This window comes from Tupaia chinensis, unplaced genomic scaffold (assembly GCF_000334495.1).
Source record: "Tupaia chinensis unplaced genomic scaffold, TupChi_1.0 Scaffold149502_1, whole genome shotgun sequence".
Lineage (NCBI taxonomy): Eukaryota > Metazoa > Chordata > Mammalia > Scandentia > Tupaiidae > Tupaia > Tupaia belangeri.
Genome location: NW_006209346.1, coordinates 375,920 through 391,695, shown reverse-complemented (window position 1 = coordinate 391,695; position 15,776 = coordinate 375,920). Strand labels below are relative to the sequence as shown.

Genomic DNA, 15,776 nt, shown 5'->3' with positions numbered 1-15,776 from the left:
TATACATATGTGCTTGTATATATATGTATGCATATATATATGTACTGATAAAAGTGTGGGTTTTGACATAGATATATATTTTTTGAGCATAAAGTTATTGAAAGCTATCACTTATTGAGTGCTTACTGAATATGCCAGGACACCAGGTACTGTGCTAAGTGCAAAATATACATGATCTCATTTAACTTTCTCAACAATCTCATGTAGTAGGTATTATTCCACCCACTTTACTGATAAGATCACTGAGAGTTGAGGAACTTCACATTGTCTCCAAAACCCATTTTCTGTACACAAGAAATAGTAGCAGTGTTTAGTTATTTCATAACATTGATATTATTGGCAATTTCAATTTCTTTTCTGTATCTTCTTGTTCTCCAAGTTTTCTACAATGAAACCTGGCCTCATAAAACCAGAGGAAAACAAAGGAGTCAGGCAGACCTATGTGCAATACCAGATTAACTGCATGCTTTTGGAACCATGTGGCTCTCAGCCAGAATGAGCCTACGTAGCAGATGGGTGCTCTGGGGATAGCAGAGAGAACACAATCCCCAGAACTGCCTGGCATCGAGGAACCGTTCTGAACTTTTCATGGGGCCAGCAGAGTAACCCTAATAGGCCTTTCTTGTGGCTCAACTACGTTCTAGATGCTTTGCATGTATTAAGTCATGTAAGTCTCTTGGTAATTACGTGCTAGGTGGCTCGGTGATTTCCCTGTCTGTGACCCTTCAACAGGATTCATTCACTCATTGGCAATTTATTGGGCACTGAAACATGCCACACATTGGAAATACCAAAATGAGTGAGAGACCTGGCAGAAACCTTGGTCCTCAGGCAAGGAAGTATAAGAACATGATGTGTCTAACAGAAAACAGCTAATATTTATTGTGAACTTAACATTTTTCCTCAAGACTGCCGCATCGACCCCTGCCTGAGTTGCCAACCTGCAGTCTGCTTTATGGATTTGGGATGGCTATGCTAGTTCCCATAATCGTGTGGGCTGATTCCTTAAAAGGAAGTCTCTCTCCCTCTCAGTCTCTCGATATAGGTATATGTACATCATTTTTTGGCTCAGTTCAGTTCTGTTTCTTCGAAGATCTCTGAGTGCTGCAATTGTACTTTCGGATTTAATAATTCTGACCTCACATGATTAAATTACCCATGAGAAAGAGACTATTATCATTTCCATCTTCCTATTGGGGTAGTAGGTTCTCTAGCTTCCCAAGGTCACACATATGGGGTTTAAAGTAGGTTAGCCTGACATAAAAGCTAGTGCCCTCTAACCTGCTACATGGCCGGGAGGTCAAGAACTGACAGTTACATGAGCACAGGCAACAGAGCATCTCACACTCATCCTGCAGGATGTGTGAAGGCTTTATTGAAGAGAAGCACTTTTGAGTGACCTTGAAGAATCAGAACAGACTGTTACTATATAGAGAAGGAAAGGAATAGCATATGCAAGGGAAAGAATGGTCAGGAGCTCTGTCTTTCTGGGACAGCGAGAGATGAGGGTACAAAGCAGTGCATGAAATCTTTGCACAGCACACAGAGGTATTTGAACTTCATCCTATGAGCACAGGGAACCATCAAAGGCAGATGAGGACACTGATCTCTTTGATGGTTGCGAGGAGGATGTATTAACAGGCAGAGGAGGTAAGATCTGATCAGATGTGTTAGCAGAGGATGAAATGGAGAGAACAGAGCCAAGAGCTATTTAGGAAGGCTAATTTACAGTTCTTGAGGACCTACTGGTGTGGGACAGGAAGGAAGGAGGAATCGGGATGAATCCAAACACTGACGCTAGCTTGGCTACCTGGAAGACACAGTTCTTCAAATTAAGGACCCAAGGAAGCTGAGAAAAACTTGATGGTTAAAGTCAGTAGCACAGGGATAGGGTCCTATCTTCTACAGGGCTTGAAGACTATTTCCCACCAGCGTTACCGTAACTAGTGCTGTGAGTGATTTTTCTCATGTCATTTTCAGCGATTCACTAAGGGCACGTGTATATAGGCAGTGTATAGCCAGACCACCTATATCCAGCTTTATTCACCATCTTTCAACTTTGGAAAACTGCTCATGGTAGGAAAAGCAAAGTGATACCATCTCATGTGCCAACTCCCATCAATTCCGAGATGGCTTGGAATGTGATGCGGAGATAAATGCTAAAGTCAGAAAGGGCTGTGATTGATCGGTGACGCTGTCCATGATCAGGAAAGGTGGTGGATACCACGTGACAATAAAGGATGCTAAGATAAGCTAGCTAATCATCAGTAAGGTGAAGAGAAGAGAGAAATCTTCACAGCTTGTCTGTAGAAGGGGTGCGGCAACAATCTACATAAAAAGCAAAATAGGGGCCAGCAGGTGGCATGGTGGTTAAGGTGCTGGACTCCCACATGGCTGACCACAGTTCAAGTCTCTGACCTGGCAAAGACTTTGCTTTCTCACTTTGCCTCTCTATCTTTCTCTTTGCCATATAGCAAATTTTAAAATAATAATAATAAAAAAATTAAAATAAATCATTATAAAAATAGCAAAATAATAAGCAGTAACGTCTAGCCTCTGAATACTGAGAAGTTCGCAAGTATCAACAAAGCTGAGAGAGAACCATCTGAGAAGATAACAGGCATAGTTGTTATTGTTAAATATTTTGTACTGATTATCTTACTTGATCATCACAGCTACTCTCTAGGTAGAGAGCCAGCATCATTCCTACCCTAGAAATAGAGAAGCTGAGGCCAAGGAAGTTCCAGAACTCATTCAAGGTGACATAGTTAGTGAGAAGGTAAAGTCCCGCTTCAAATCCTGGTCCTTCCCACCATGCTGTACTGACTGAGAGCAGACGCCTGAGCCAGGGAAGCGGATCGCTATAAATGGTCACATTGTACATGTACTCAGTAAAATGATGACCCTGGGGACACATCCATTTGTGTGTCTTTTGGCAGTCATCCAACCAGCCTCAGCACCTTTGGACATGAAAGACACCACGGGTCCCAAGTCTTTGTCTATTCATATTTTTGGAATCATTACTAAAATAAACTTCGACTTGTCCTCTTGCAAAGAGAATAAAAATCCTTGGGTAGGTTGGTTCATCTGGCCTTGGTTTCCTTAACTGCAAAATGAGGGTGGACCAGTCCGGTTCCTCTTTAGACGATGGCACATACTATCCATGTTTCCACGATAATGGCCAAGGCTTTTACAGAATGTCACTGAGCACGGAGCTGTCCTCAGGGGGAAAAAGGGGCTTTTGTTTCTAGTGGAAGTCTGGTTTTTTGATACAATGTTTTTTGCAGAATGTAAGCTGTGAAAGTTTAGAGTCTTTTGGAAAACTGACATCACATCGTGACCCTTCTCATCAAAAAATCCCGGGAACACAATGAGCACCACAGAAAGGCGTCCATTGGGATGAAATGCTTCTGTGTTAGGTGACCTTCTTCCAGTTGATGACTGACCTGAAAGAGGATGACCTGATAATAAAATTAACTTGCTTCGTTCTGAAGAAGTCTTTTGAAACACCATATCAAATTTAGACAATCTGCTGTTTGCTTGTAAGTCAACCAGGCCAAACAATTTTGGATATAAATAGGACTTTTCAGTTACGCCATTGTACAAGTAAAAAGCACTTGACCAGGTGTCGAGCTTGGCTAATAAATGCTGGTTTTGCCTTTAGAAAGGCAGTCACCTTGAGCAAGACACTAAACTCATTGGACTCCAGTTTCTTTCTTTTAATAATAAGTATAATAATATTTATTCTTTCTTCCACACAGAGATGTTCTAAGAATAAAATACATACATGATTATATGAGAGTGTGCTAGATTCTGCTTCTGAAGTTGGGGATCATAGCAGCTTTTTATTTATTTATGTATTTATAGCTGTCATTTTTCACATGCCTAACACAGCACAGGAGACTAACAGAAAAGTTCCAGATGTATCCACTGGATGAATGAAACATTTCTTAAGCTTTTAAATATGTGTGAATGTCAGGATGCCTTGTCTTAAGTGAGAATAATATTTTTCTCCTTATATGAAGGTAGTTACTTGAAAAAGTTCTTGGAAAAATGAAATTAAAGTTGATTGGGGCCAGCAGGTGGCATAATGGTTAAGTTGTTGAATTCCCACATGGTTGACTGCAGTTCCCGTTCTGGACCTAGCAACTTGAAAGTTATATCAGGCACATGTGTGTGTGCACCCAAAGTCTCAAGAAGAGAATGGAGGAAAAGATTGTAGTATGGTCATCCCCACTGGAGGTGATTTCTCACTTTCCCACTCTCTGTCTCTCTGGTGAAAATATATACCATACGGCAAAAACTTTTTTATTAAAAAAAAAAAAAAACAAGTATCAGTTTATTTTGGTGTAAGAAAAAATTTTGAAATCCACACATAGTTTTTTTCCAAAATATATAATACACTCCCATGAACCTTTTGAAGATTCCTCACCTCCTCCACCCCCATCCACCAGTATTGTTCATTAAAAATACACAGCATGGCGGTTTCCCATTCCAAACTGTGGTGGGTCCACTCGTGGGTCTCTGAGACCTGAAAATTGACAACTTCTTTGCATCTGGAAGGCTGTTCCCAGCAACTCTACAGCCATTCCACAAAATGAATCTATTGAATTACATCGTATATGCTATGGGTACCATTTGGATTACCATGAGAAAAAGAGGAAGAAGGAAAGTAGAGATTATCATGAATGTTCAAAGAAGGCAAAAAAGATGACTGGTCTGAAGGCTAAGCTCTATCATAAACAACATGCTGATAAAATACAAATGAAAAAGACTATCAAGATGTATGAAAAGAGGCACCAAACAAAAGAATGATGAAAAGACTCCTCAAGGAGCAGTACCTGCCTATCTGTTGGACAGAGAAGGACAATCCCAATCTAAAATACTTTCCAATATGATTAAACAAAAATGGAAAGGGAAAGCAGGAAAATGGGAATTCCCTCTACCCAAGGTTCGAGCCTAGGGAGAAACAGAAGTATTAAAAGTTATTTGAACAGGAAAGACAAAGAAAAAGGCATGGAAGAAGATGGTTACAAAAGTCTGCTTTGTTGGAGATGGCTTTACTAGAAAATCACCTAAATATGAAAGATTCATTAGGCCAATGGCTTATGTTTCAAAAAGGCCCACGTAACACAGCCTGAAGTGCTACCTTTTGCCTTCCAATACTTGGTGTAAAGAAGATTCCCTCATCCCCATTATATACAACTTTGGGTGTTATTACCAAAGGTACTGTCATTGAGGTGAACATGAGCGAGCCAGGCCTTGTGGTACAAAGAGGCAAGGTTATTTGGGGAAAACATGCCCAAGTTACTAACAGTCCTGAAAATGATGGATGTATAATGCTGTTTTACTGGTTTGCTAGCAGTTGCATACAAGTAACTCCTTGTAAGTTTTGAAGATAGTACACCAATCTGGAAAGCCATCATGACTGGTGTTTCTGAATAGAGCCGGTCTTACATGCCTGCAGCCAACAAAAGATTATTTATTAAATTGTGCAAAAACATTAAAGTGGTCTGGTTTTACCAAAAATAAATAAATAAATAAATAAATAACATGACTAACTGTGCAGCCTTTTAACATAATAGAAATAGTACCAATACATAAGAGAAGTGGATAAAAGCTGAAAATAAGAATGAAGGGCTTTGATATACGGCCCTGAAATGTGTGAGTTGATACGCAATTTTGATTCTAAAGTGACCCTTATCATGGGAATAACAGCTCTTCTATAGAGTTGTCGCTGAGTTCTCAGCTCTAACTTTGGTCCTGGAAGGCATACGTAAGGCAAGAACATGATTTAAATATCTGGGCAGAATGAGTCCAGGAGGCACTATCACCAGACATTCCCAGAACCTGTACCAGAATCCCAGGCTTCTGAATGTCCACCTGTCATCTGACATGGATCATACAGGCTCGTGCTGACCAACTTCTGCAAAGTAAACTGACTTGCCTAGCACTGAAAAGGCCTCACAGTGTTTGCGTGCATATTACCCGAGTTCCTCCCGATCAGCTCCCATCCTCTGATCCAGACGCACTAGCCTCCTTGCAATTTTGCCCACATGCCCAGCACACTTCCATTCTGAGCCTTCGCACTTACTTATCCTCCTGACTCTTGGACTCCTCTGCCAAATAATGACTTAACTGACAACTTTCTCCCTTTTCTTAGGTCTTTGCCCAAATGTCTCCTCATGGAGACCTTCCATCACCATTCTGTTTAGAATGGCAACCCCATCTACCACACTCTATTCTGCACCAAGATTCTTATTCCCATCTAATGTACTCTATATTTTGTTTTTCAAAAATCATCTCTCTCTTGCACCAGATTGGAAGCTCCATATGGTCAGAAAATTTTATTTTATTAAAATAAAATTTATTTTATTTGTTTTTTTTTCACTACTGAACATACAACAACTAGAACAGTGCCTGATACCTAGTATGCATTTCATACATAATTTTTGATGAATACATACATAACTAGTTCTATACTAGGAGTTATAGAAGACAGTTGTATAAATGCGCTTTTTGTCTTCCAGTGCAGCAAAGATGAAAAATTAACCTGTGACATGTATGTAAAAATGACAGAGGAAGATTAGACTGATAAAAACAGAGAGCAATGCATTGGATTTATTTGTGTCAGCAGCAAGTCTATTTTGAGGCAGGAGGAAGAGGAGTCAATCATTACAATTCAAACTTTGGAAGGAGGAGGTGTGGGGAATCCAAATCATTTAGTGAATGCCAGAGAATCTTAGAGCTGGAAGTTCTAGAGGTATGGCAGATCAATTCTCTCATTTTGTTTGCAAGGAAACAGAGCCTAGGAATGTAAAGTAACTTTCTCAAGGCATACAGCCAAGCAGTCACCACACTGACACTCAACTCCGACTCAGAGTCAGAGTTCTGGGTCCTTGGTTTTTCTTAATCAAAAAGCCCCAATTGCACAAATTCAATGAATACATTAAGCTCCTAAGATGAATGAATTCTTCAATCAGGAATTATTTGGCATCTGGAAAACCTCACATACCATAATATTTCCAGTGCATACAGAAATATGCAACATTACACTCATCTACATTTATTTCTTTCTTTAAAAACATTTTCCCACACTCAAAGTCAAACCTCTAGCCCTAGAACCCACCATTTTCAGACCTGGTCATAAACCAGAGGAAAAAGAGAACCCAGGAAAGGAAAGGTAAGATGGTAGAATGGGAAAAGTGGAGAAAGGAAAGTCAGAAATGTAAGGAAGGCAAAAGCGAGAATGAAAAAAGTGTACAGAACATTGACTGGGAATTTCTTTGCATAGCTATGCTGTAATGTGTCTTTCTATTATGAAACCATTTCCTTGGAGCTAATCATCAAAATACTTCAAGCTCAAACACATTATTTCAAATGAGCTATTTCTTTTCTTTTGCTTTTCAAAATGTATGATCTCTACCTCCCGGTCTAGCACTTCATACTACAATGTCTCATTTCCTAATCATTTCATATTTATAGATTTCATTCCCACAGTGAGACGATAATGTTGAGCATCTTTTTTTTTTTCTCCACACAATATTCAAAATAATACCTAATAAAGGTACAGTATATGGTCATCTGGGGCATTTATGCATAACTTTGCTCACTTATTCAATAAATAAACATGCTAAGGATTTCAAGTGTGTTAAGAGCTAAGGATACAGAGGGTAACAAGGAAATCAGATTCCTGGCCTCTTGGTGCTTATCGTTAGGTGATAGATTTAGTCCATCCAGCATTAAACAACCACAAGTCATAAATACAACTCAGGAGGAGTTAGGATAGGAGAGTAACATGGACTCAGTGACCCAGAGTGTGTGTTTGGAGCTTGGGATGGCAAAGAAGATAAGGAAGGCCTCCTAAGAAGGTAAGAGTTTCCCTGGGCCCACAAGAGAATCAGTAACTCCATAAGCTGGAAAAGAATGCTTTTGGCAGTGCAAGTGCCCCGGACAGTGAAGTGTTTATTCTGAATACTATGAAAGTGCCAGTATGGTTGTCAGTGTGAGGGAAGCATTAGATGAGCTTGAAGAGGCATAGCAGGCCAGAGCACGTAGGCTCTTGTGGGCCATGGATTTTTAAGAGAAAATTAGAGTTTCTAGGTTTTTTTTTTTTTTTTTTTTTTTTGAGAGAGATTTTAGCTATAGGGTGCAAGCACTCGCTGGAGAGACAGAGAGAAAGCAAGAAATCATCCCCCGGTGGGATGGCCACACAGCAATCCCTTCTTCTCCATTCTACTTCTGGGATCTTGGGAATGCACGCAAACGCACTCGGCATGAGTTTTAACCTGCTGGGAGCTGGACCAGAACTGCGGTTGACTACATGGGAGTCCAGTGACATGACCTTTATGCCATCAACTGGTCCCTGTTTTTCTTTAAATTTTTGTTTGCTAAAGGGCACATACACATGAATGTGTGGTGTAATGTAATGGCTGGTGTAATGGCTATGTTGCTGGACTCCCATGTAGTCGACTGCAGTTAGAGTCCCGGACCCAGTGGCTTAAACTTACGCCAGGCACGTGTATGTGCATGCCCAAGATCCTGAGAGGAGAATGGAGAAGGGATTGTGGCATAGCCATCCCCCCCTGGGGGGGTGATTTCTCGCTTTCTGTCTCTCTGTCTCTCTGGTGACCATATGCGTCCTTATATCGCTTTTCTCTGCAAAACAAAACAAAACAAAACAAAACAAGGACCTCCCTCCCTATGGGGCATGGTTGTGCCAGGATCCCTTCTCCATCTCTCTTTCCTTTAGCGATTTTGGATATGCACACACATATGCCTGAAGTTTTCAGGTCTGGGATTCAAACTGTGAATTCAATTATGTGGGATGCAGCTCTCTTAACCACCATGTCACTGGTTGGCCTGATATTGGAGTTTTGTTTTGTTTTGTTTTGTTTTTGTTTTTCTTTTTTAAACAATACAGCAACATGATTATTTAATCTAAATACTAAGGTCCAGGAATGAAGACCCCACCCTCCTCATCCAAACATCCTGCCTCAATAACTCTACCATTGTAAGTTTGCCATTCTGTGTCCACAGATATATTAGATAGTCAGTGCACCAACTGGCTAGTCCCAATACCTATGCCCCACTCCCCACTTATGTTTTAGGGTGATCCTATCCTTTTGATACTCCGAATTCTCTTCTACCTATGACCTCTTCCTTATTCAGCTACTTTCTCCTCAGAAACTTTTTTAGACACATGAACCCAAGTCCCTCATGAGTGAGAGTGTTATAAAAGTTCCTAGAAGATGCATATTATGAAAAAACTATGCATGAATTTAAAAAATGTCTATACCAAAATAGACTTAACTTTAATTCCATTTTCCGTAAACTTTTGAAATCCTCTTGTATAATTCTTTGTCCTTTCGATCCCTTCTAACTCCTTTAACATCAGCTAAGTAAATTTTCCCTCCTTCTCTTAATTCCATTTCGTGAATTTACATCATGACCTTAGCACAACTTTTAAAATTTTTATTCTATTCATTTCTTTTCATGAGAGAGAGTGGGGCAGAAAGAGAGAAATAGGTACCAAGATAGGATCTCACCAAGCTGTTATTCTCCCATCAGACTCTCCCAGTCCAGATCACGGGTGTTCATGGACACGCTAAGGTGTTCAGGTTGACTTGGGATCCAAACCTGTGCCTTCCATGTGTCTCCAGTACCACACAATGGCATCTGTGCCACTGAGACTGGGCCCTTATTCATGATTTAACAGCCGTTTTCATGATAAAATTGAGCAAAGAAAAGGCGAGTCAAAAACATGAAAGCAAAATTGAACATAATTGAAAAATTCAATGTCATGAGTCTTTAGAACTTCTACAAATACCTAAATCATTTCTAGAAATACCTTTCAATTTGCTCTCTAGCTCTTCCTTGCCCTCTAATTAGACTTTCTTCTCTCAAACAACAATATTTGAAATTAAAAGCACATTTAATGTCATCGTTCTCTTCTGACTAATTACTATGGTAACTGAACTGTTCTTTATATATTTCAAGGAAAATATTTAGTAGCTCAGCTAGAGAGTGGGTTTATCATCTTCGATGGACTAGGATGAGACAGTCACCATCATTTCTATCATTATTCCTATGGGAAGTCATGTTCCAAGTAACCAGCTCACAAATAAACTTTCAGAAACTTGTTTACTTGAAACATGAATAATATGTGTGCTAAATCCAATAACAAGAATGATCCAGAGTCTTCTAATTGGGTTATTTAAATTATTTTTTTAAAGACTACATATTCTTTCTAGAGATTTAGTTAATCCCTGGAATTGGATGAAAAGTTATACATCAAAAGAAGCTCTTTTTAACACAGAGCTCTCAAGAAGAAATAGCAAGGTGACGGACCATATATTAGAATCTCATATACATGATAAGATTTCTTAAGTAATTGTGCAATTTAAGGGAAAGAAATCAGTAGGAAAGTTAGAAATATGTCTCTTAAAATTTCTTGGCTAACTTTAAGATGAACTGCTCCAGCTTTAAGATGCTTGTTTCTTTTTGATCACATCAAAGAAATGTCTAAATACTATAAAACGCCATTCTAAATAGAAAAAAGAAAATCCCTTACCATTTATAAACTTTGTTGTAACAGTAGAAGTTCAGTTAATCTAAAATGTATGCCAAGTTTTCTAAACAATGATTTTGGACATAAAAGGCATTCATGAGTATGGCTCTGAGTACTCATAATTAAAATAGACACAGAAAATGGGACAAAGGGGACCAGCAGACGGTGTAATTGTTCTGTTGATGGACTCCCATGTAGTCCACCATGGTTTGAGTCCTACCCAGTGGCTTAAAACACACTGGGTGCATGTGCGTGCATGCCCAAGATCCCAAGAGAAGAATGGAGGAGAAGGGACTGCAGCATGGCCATCGCCCTCAGGGGGTGATTTCTCACTTTCTGTCTCTCTGGTGAGTACACAAACACTATAGCAAAAATTTCTCTTTAAGAAAAAGAAAGAAGAGGGACCAGCAGTTAGCATAATGGCTATGTCGCTGGACTCCCACGTAGTCGGCCACAGTTTGAGTCCCTGACCCGGTGGCTTAAAACTCATGCTGGGCGTGTGTGTGTGCATGCCCAAGATCCCAAGAGGAGAATGGAGAAGGGATTGCAGTGTGGCCATCCCTCCTGGGATGTCTCTCTGTCTCTCTGTCTCTGTCTGGCGAGCATATGTGCCCTATAACAAAAACCTCTCCAAAAAAAAAGAGAAGGGGACCAGCAGGTGGTGTGGGGTGTAGTGGTTAAGTTACTGGACACTCCCACATGATCAACCATGGTTCGAGTCCCAGACCTGGTGACTTGCTTTCTCACTTTTCATCTACCTCTCTCTGTGTGTGTCTCTCTCTCTCTGGTCAAATTAAGATAAATGAGTGAATAAATAAATAGATAATTTTTTAAAAAGAATATGCAACAAAGACACTGAGGCCTATTTTTCAGTTATACTAACATGCTCACCTTTATATGAAGTAAAAAGGAACGTTTCTTAGTGAAAAATATGCAAGCTTTATTTTTAAAAGGTCTTGGATTTAATTCCATCTTACCATTTTTCTGCCTCAAAACATTGTTGTTTTATTTTTGAAATTTAGAAAAATTACTGTATGTAGAATAAACTTATTTGTAGATTATTGTGGGTTGTAAATATATTATTAAATTTTCTTTTTTTTTATTTTGGAGAGGTTTTTGCTATAGAGCGTATGAGCTCAGCAGAAAGACAGAGAGAGAGAGACAGAGAGACAGAAAGCAAGAAGTCACCCCCTGGGGGGGGGTGCAGGCATGCTACAATCCTTTCTCCTCCATTCTCCTTCAGGATCTTGGGCACGCACACACATGCGCCTGGCGTGAGTTTAAGCCACTAGGTCCGGGACTCGAACCACAGTCCACTACATGGGCGTCCAGCAACATAGCCATTATGCCATCTACTGGTCCCAATATATTAAAATTTTTAAAACCACCCTGAACATTGCAATCAAGTCCACTAAACCTTTAAAAATAGAAATAAACTTGTTGGTTTTTAAAATTGTTATATAAAATTGTTATATAGCATGAGGCCATTGGCATCCAGAAACTTATTTTTCTAACGCAGCACCTGAGAGCCTGAGTATGCAACTAAAAATACAAAGCACCTTCATTCAGTTCATCGTGCATGGACAGGGAAAGTACTTTCCAGACAGCCTCACAGATAAACCAATCTCCCCAAAACTCTGATTTAGTTTCACTTATCTTAGGAAGAGAAGCTTTAACAAAATGTCATTTCAAACTTAACAATGTATTCATATATGAAAAAAAAATCCTTCAATTACTGCCCTAACCACATAGCCTACACTGACAGCCTAGCCAATACACACCTCGTTGCAAATAATTCCCTTCTCTCATCATCTTTCTTTTTACACTCGTACTACATAAGGCTTCACATCATGCGGCTTTCTTCAAGAAAGAAACAAACTCAATACCAACCCCTGCCAAAAAATAAAGAATGGAGAAGTGATGAATCAAGTTTCTTAAAAAAATATGTTTTTCAGTAATAACAATATTCGAAAGGAACCGTGGAGTAACTGGTAACCTGCTTGAAATCCCTGCAGAATTATTTTGCTGCTGTTCATGAAATTGGAATCACTAGGGATTCCTCAGACACTCTTCATCTGTGACCAGGATTTCCAACAGATATTAAATGAATGGAGCTTATACATTCTGTGAAATAGGGTTATTCCACAGAAATGAGCAAAGGAAATAAAACTATGAGCCATTCTGCTGCATATTTGTTTACTTGTTTGACACAAAGTGAAGAAGTAGCTTTAAAAAGTTGCCATGGCCATGCCTTTGCTGAGGAGCAGATTAAAACGCTTGAGCGATATAAAAATGTACACACACTTGAGTACTGACATGCATTCTCTTCCTCTCTAGTAATTGGTTTGTGTGGATGATGGTGCATGTGTGTGACTGTGTGTGTGTGTGTGTGTGTGTGTGTGTGACACATGTGCTAGTTGACAATAGACATCATTTTAACTCTTCAAATGTTTAGTGGCATATTCTCAGAAGCCACTGACGTTTCATGGTAGGATTTTAGGGGGCCTTTTAGGGGCTCCTTATCTTTCCAAGGTTATTGTGCTAGAGGAAATAACTTCACTTTCTCTAACATGTACTAACTGTAAATAATAACCGCTATCCCACACCTTCCGAGTAAGAGTAATTTAGGGGTGAGATTCTGAGCTGCAAAATCAGAAACATGAACTTGTAGGCCAATAAGACTAGCTAGTAATTTGGAGGGTTACAGATAGGCAAATTCACTTCTAGTTAAGGTCCTACCTGTGTTTCTAAGGTCACGGAACCATTAACATAATGAAGCTTGAAAAGCATTTACAAAGGAATTATGGGTAGCAAAAAATATATTAGTTTCATTTAAATGTTTAAACCATTGGGAACACCTGTCTAATTTCTCCTGCAAAGATCTGATAAAGGCAACCGTATCCATAGTGTCACCTCTAATTCATACCAGTGCTAAGATAACATCCCTCATTAGATAAATTTGGCAAATGTGGACCCATAGTGCTAATTCAGCTCCAACACAAGTCTTTGTTACACTTCTCATTTCAGTTTAGGCAGCTCAGATAAGCTTATCACAGGGCTTTGAACTGACAGTCTGGGATGGCACAATAGACCATATTACCAGGAGAATTATTAATAAGCATCAATAAATGCTACTACCTTCCAAGAAGACACTAGGTCCATAGTTTACAAGGCGAGAAAGAAGTAACACGAAAGATCTTCTAGTTTCCCATGTAAGATTGAAATCTAATTACAATGTGTACAGATGCATTTTTAAGAAATGCTCCATGAAATTTAGCTGAAGAAATGTAGTGTTTCTAACAGATACTCTTTTTTTTTTTCTGGAGGACAATTCGCATCAGCTTTTAATTGAAAAGCAAATAAGTAATAACTCGTTCTGTTAGTCTGACCTTCTTATTCAAAGATTAAATCCATTTTGAATGAATGAAAATGATTTAACCTTAGAGCATTAGCCATCTCAGTTTATTTAGGCCTGTATTTAAAGAACTGGCTTGAGAGCCCTTTGTAAACAAGACCAGTCTCCATAAGAAAATAATACCCAATCTCTCTTCTTAAGGCTATTTCTAAAATCTGTGGGTTCTGACTCTAGAATTCTTCACTCCCCCAAATCACCTTAACAATGTTTGATATGATGGCAGGGAGAGCAGAGAGAATTCATTTCTGCCAAATAAGTACAGGATATATTGCCTTTTTTTTTTTTTTTTAACCATCCTCTTCTTAGACCATTTTGATAAATTTCTAAGAAACATTTGAAATCTGTAGGGCAGACCTTGGCTTAAGAGGTGGCCTCTCTGCCATTTTCATGGCTGATTTGAGACCTATTATGCACTGGATTCTGCATTGTGAAATCCAGGCTGGGGACAAATTTCTGCCTGTCATCTTAGGAAAGGCCAGGAGTTTTGCACCATCCTGTAGTGTGAAGACAGAAAATCAAAGCCAGCATAGGGCTGCCTGCTTCTTTCCAGATCGGCTCGCTGCTTTTTTGAGGCAGTCTTGGTTGTCAATCACTCCAACTCAGAAGGATAATTTAGTAGAAAAAATACAGTTTAAATAGCTTTCCCCAGGGAAAGTTCCTCCTTAATATCAAATGCAAAACATAACCAGCAAGTAATCATTTGATGCTTCGCTAAGAACCATTGCACAGGGAAAGCATTTAGGAAGCACACAATTCTTTTCTCCATGGTAAGACCCTGAATCAGGAGCCAAAGGCCCAGATATTTCCCTGCTCATTCTGTTGCAATGACATCCCCGTGGAAGTACAGTTGATGGACCAAATTTGCTTCATCCGTCACCAGAATAATATGAATGTCAATCGCAGAGATAAAAATATCTCACGAGAATTTTTACCTTTTTAAGCACTTCATTGAAAACATATGGATAACTCTGTCTATGACCTCTCCTGTCTAATGTCAATTTCAGAAAACAAGTTTCCATTGTAAATGTTTAATCAGTGTAGTCCCAGGAACCCAGCACAGAAAACCCTTATCTTCTCTCTGAACTTATTTGCTCTGCAAGCTCTTTCCTAGCTCTATCTCGGCTCCCTGCAGACACTTCAGGTTTTTTTCTCTTAAAGGAGCTGGGAGCTCTGTGGGTTCTGAGCTAGGCAAAAGCCCTGTGGTTTGATTCCATTCGCCTGGGCTCTGGTTCCCTGCAAGCAAACTGCAGCATTTCTGCTTGCAAAACCCTGGCGACCAGGTTCTAGAATAGCCACAAACACCGGCTGCACACATTCTTCAACGCTGTTCTGTGCGAACCATGCCGGAAGTCAGTCAACCCCAGCAGAAAGCATCCTACCTTCCATCATGGTGGCAGAATTGCATTCCTTAATTTCCAAGGAGTCTGAAAAAACACAGGAGGAGAGGATTCCAGGTCCCAGCTAAGTCCTCCCAGCGCCGCCGCTGAGATCCGCTCGGCCCGCTGCTGAAGTCCAAGGAGACAAGTGTTAACCTGAAAGATAGGCCATGGATGCTGTGGGGAAGATGCTGAGAGAGAAAGGGAGAGCACAGCCGGCCGGCCGAGCTGCACCGCCTGCGCTGCCTCCGCCAATCCCTTCAGCTCTGGAGCGCGTCACATGGTAGCCAGCCTGCATCTCCTGACACAATACCCCCGGAGAGCACACAGAACCTATTTCCCGTCCCCATTCCCCTCCACCCCCACCGCCTCGCGCCGGCCACCAAACACACAGCCCCCTCCCCACCTGGTGACG

At 40.1% G+C, this 15,776-nt stretch overlaps 1 protein-coding gene across 13 annotated transcripts in view; it reads right to left on the bottom strand.

Moving 5' to 3' along the window:
• SGIP1 (SH3GL interacting endocytic adaptor 1) overlaps positions 1 to 15,734 on the bottom strand; it is a 220,262-nt gene extending 204,528 nt beyond the window's left edge. For all 13 annotated transcript variants that reach the window (XM_014585341.2, XM_006171377.3, XM_006171378.3 and 10 more), the window contains exon 1: positions 15,365 to 15,734. In XM_014585341.2, coding sequence (XP_014440827.1) covers positions 15,365 to 15,374 — 10 coding nt within the window. In that variant the 5' untranslated portion in view covers positions 15,375 to 15,734. The remainder of the gene's footprint in view (positions 1 to 15,364) is intronic.
• Between the last annotated feature and the right edge of the window lie 42 nt (positions 15,735 to 15,776).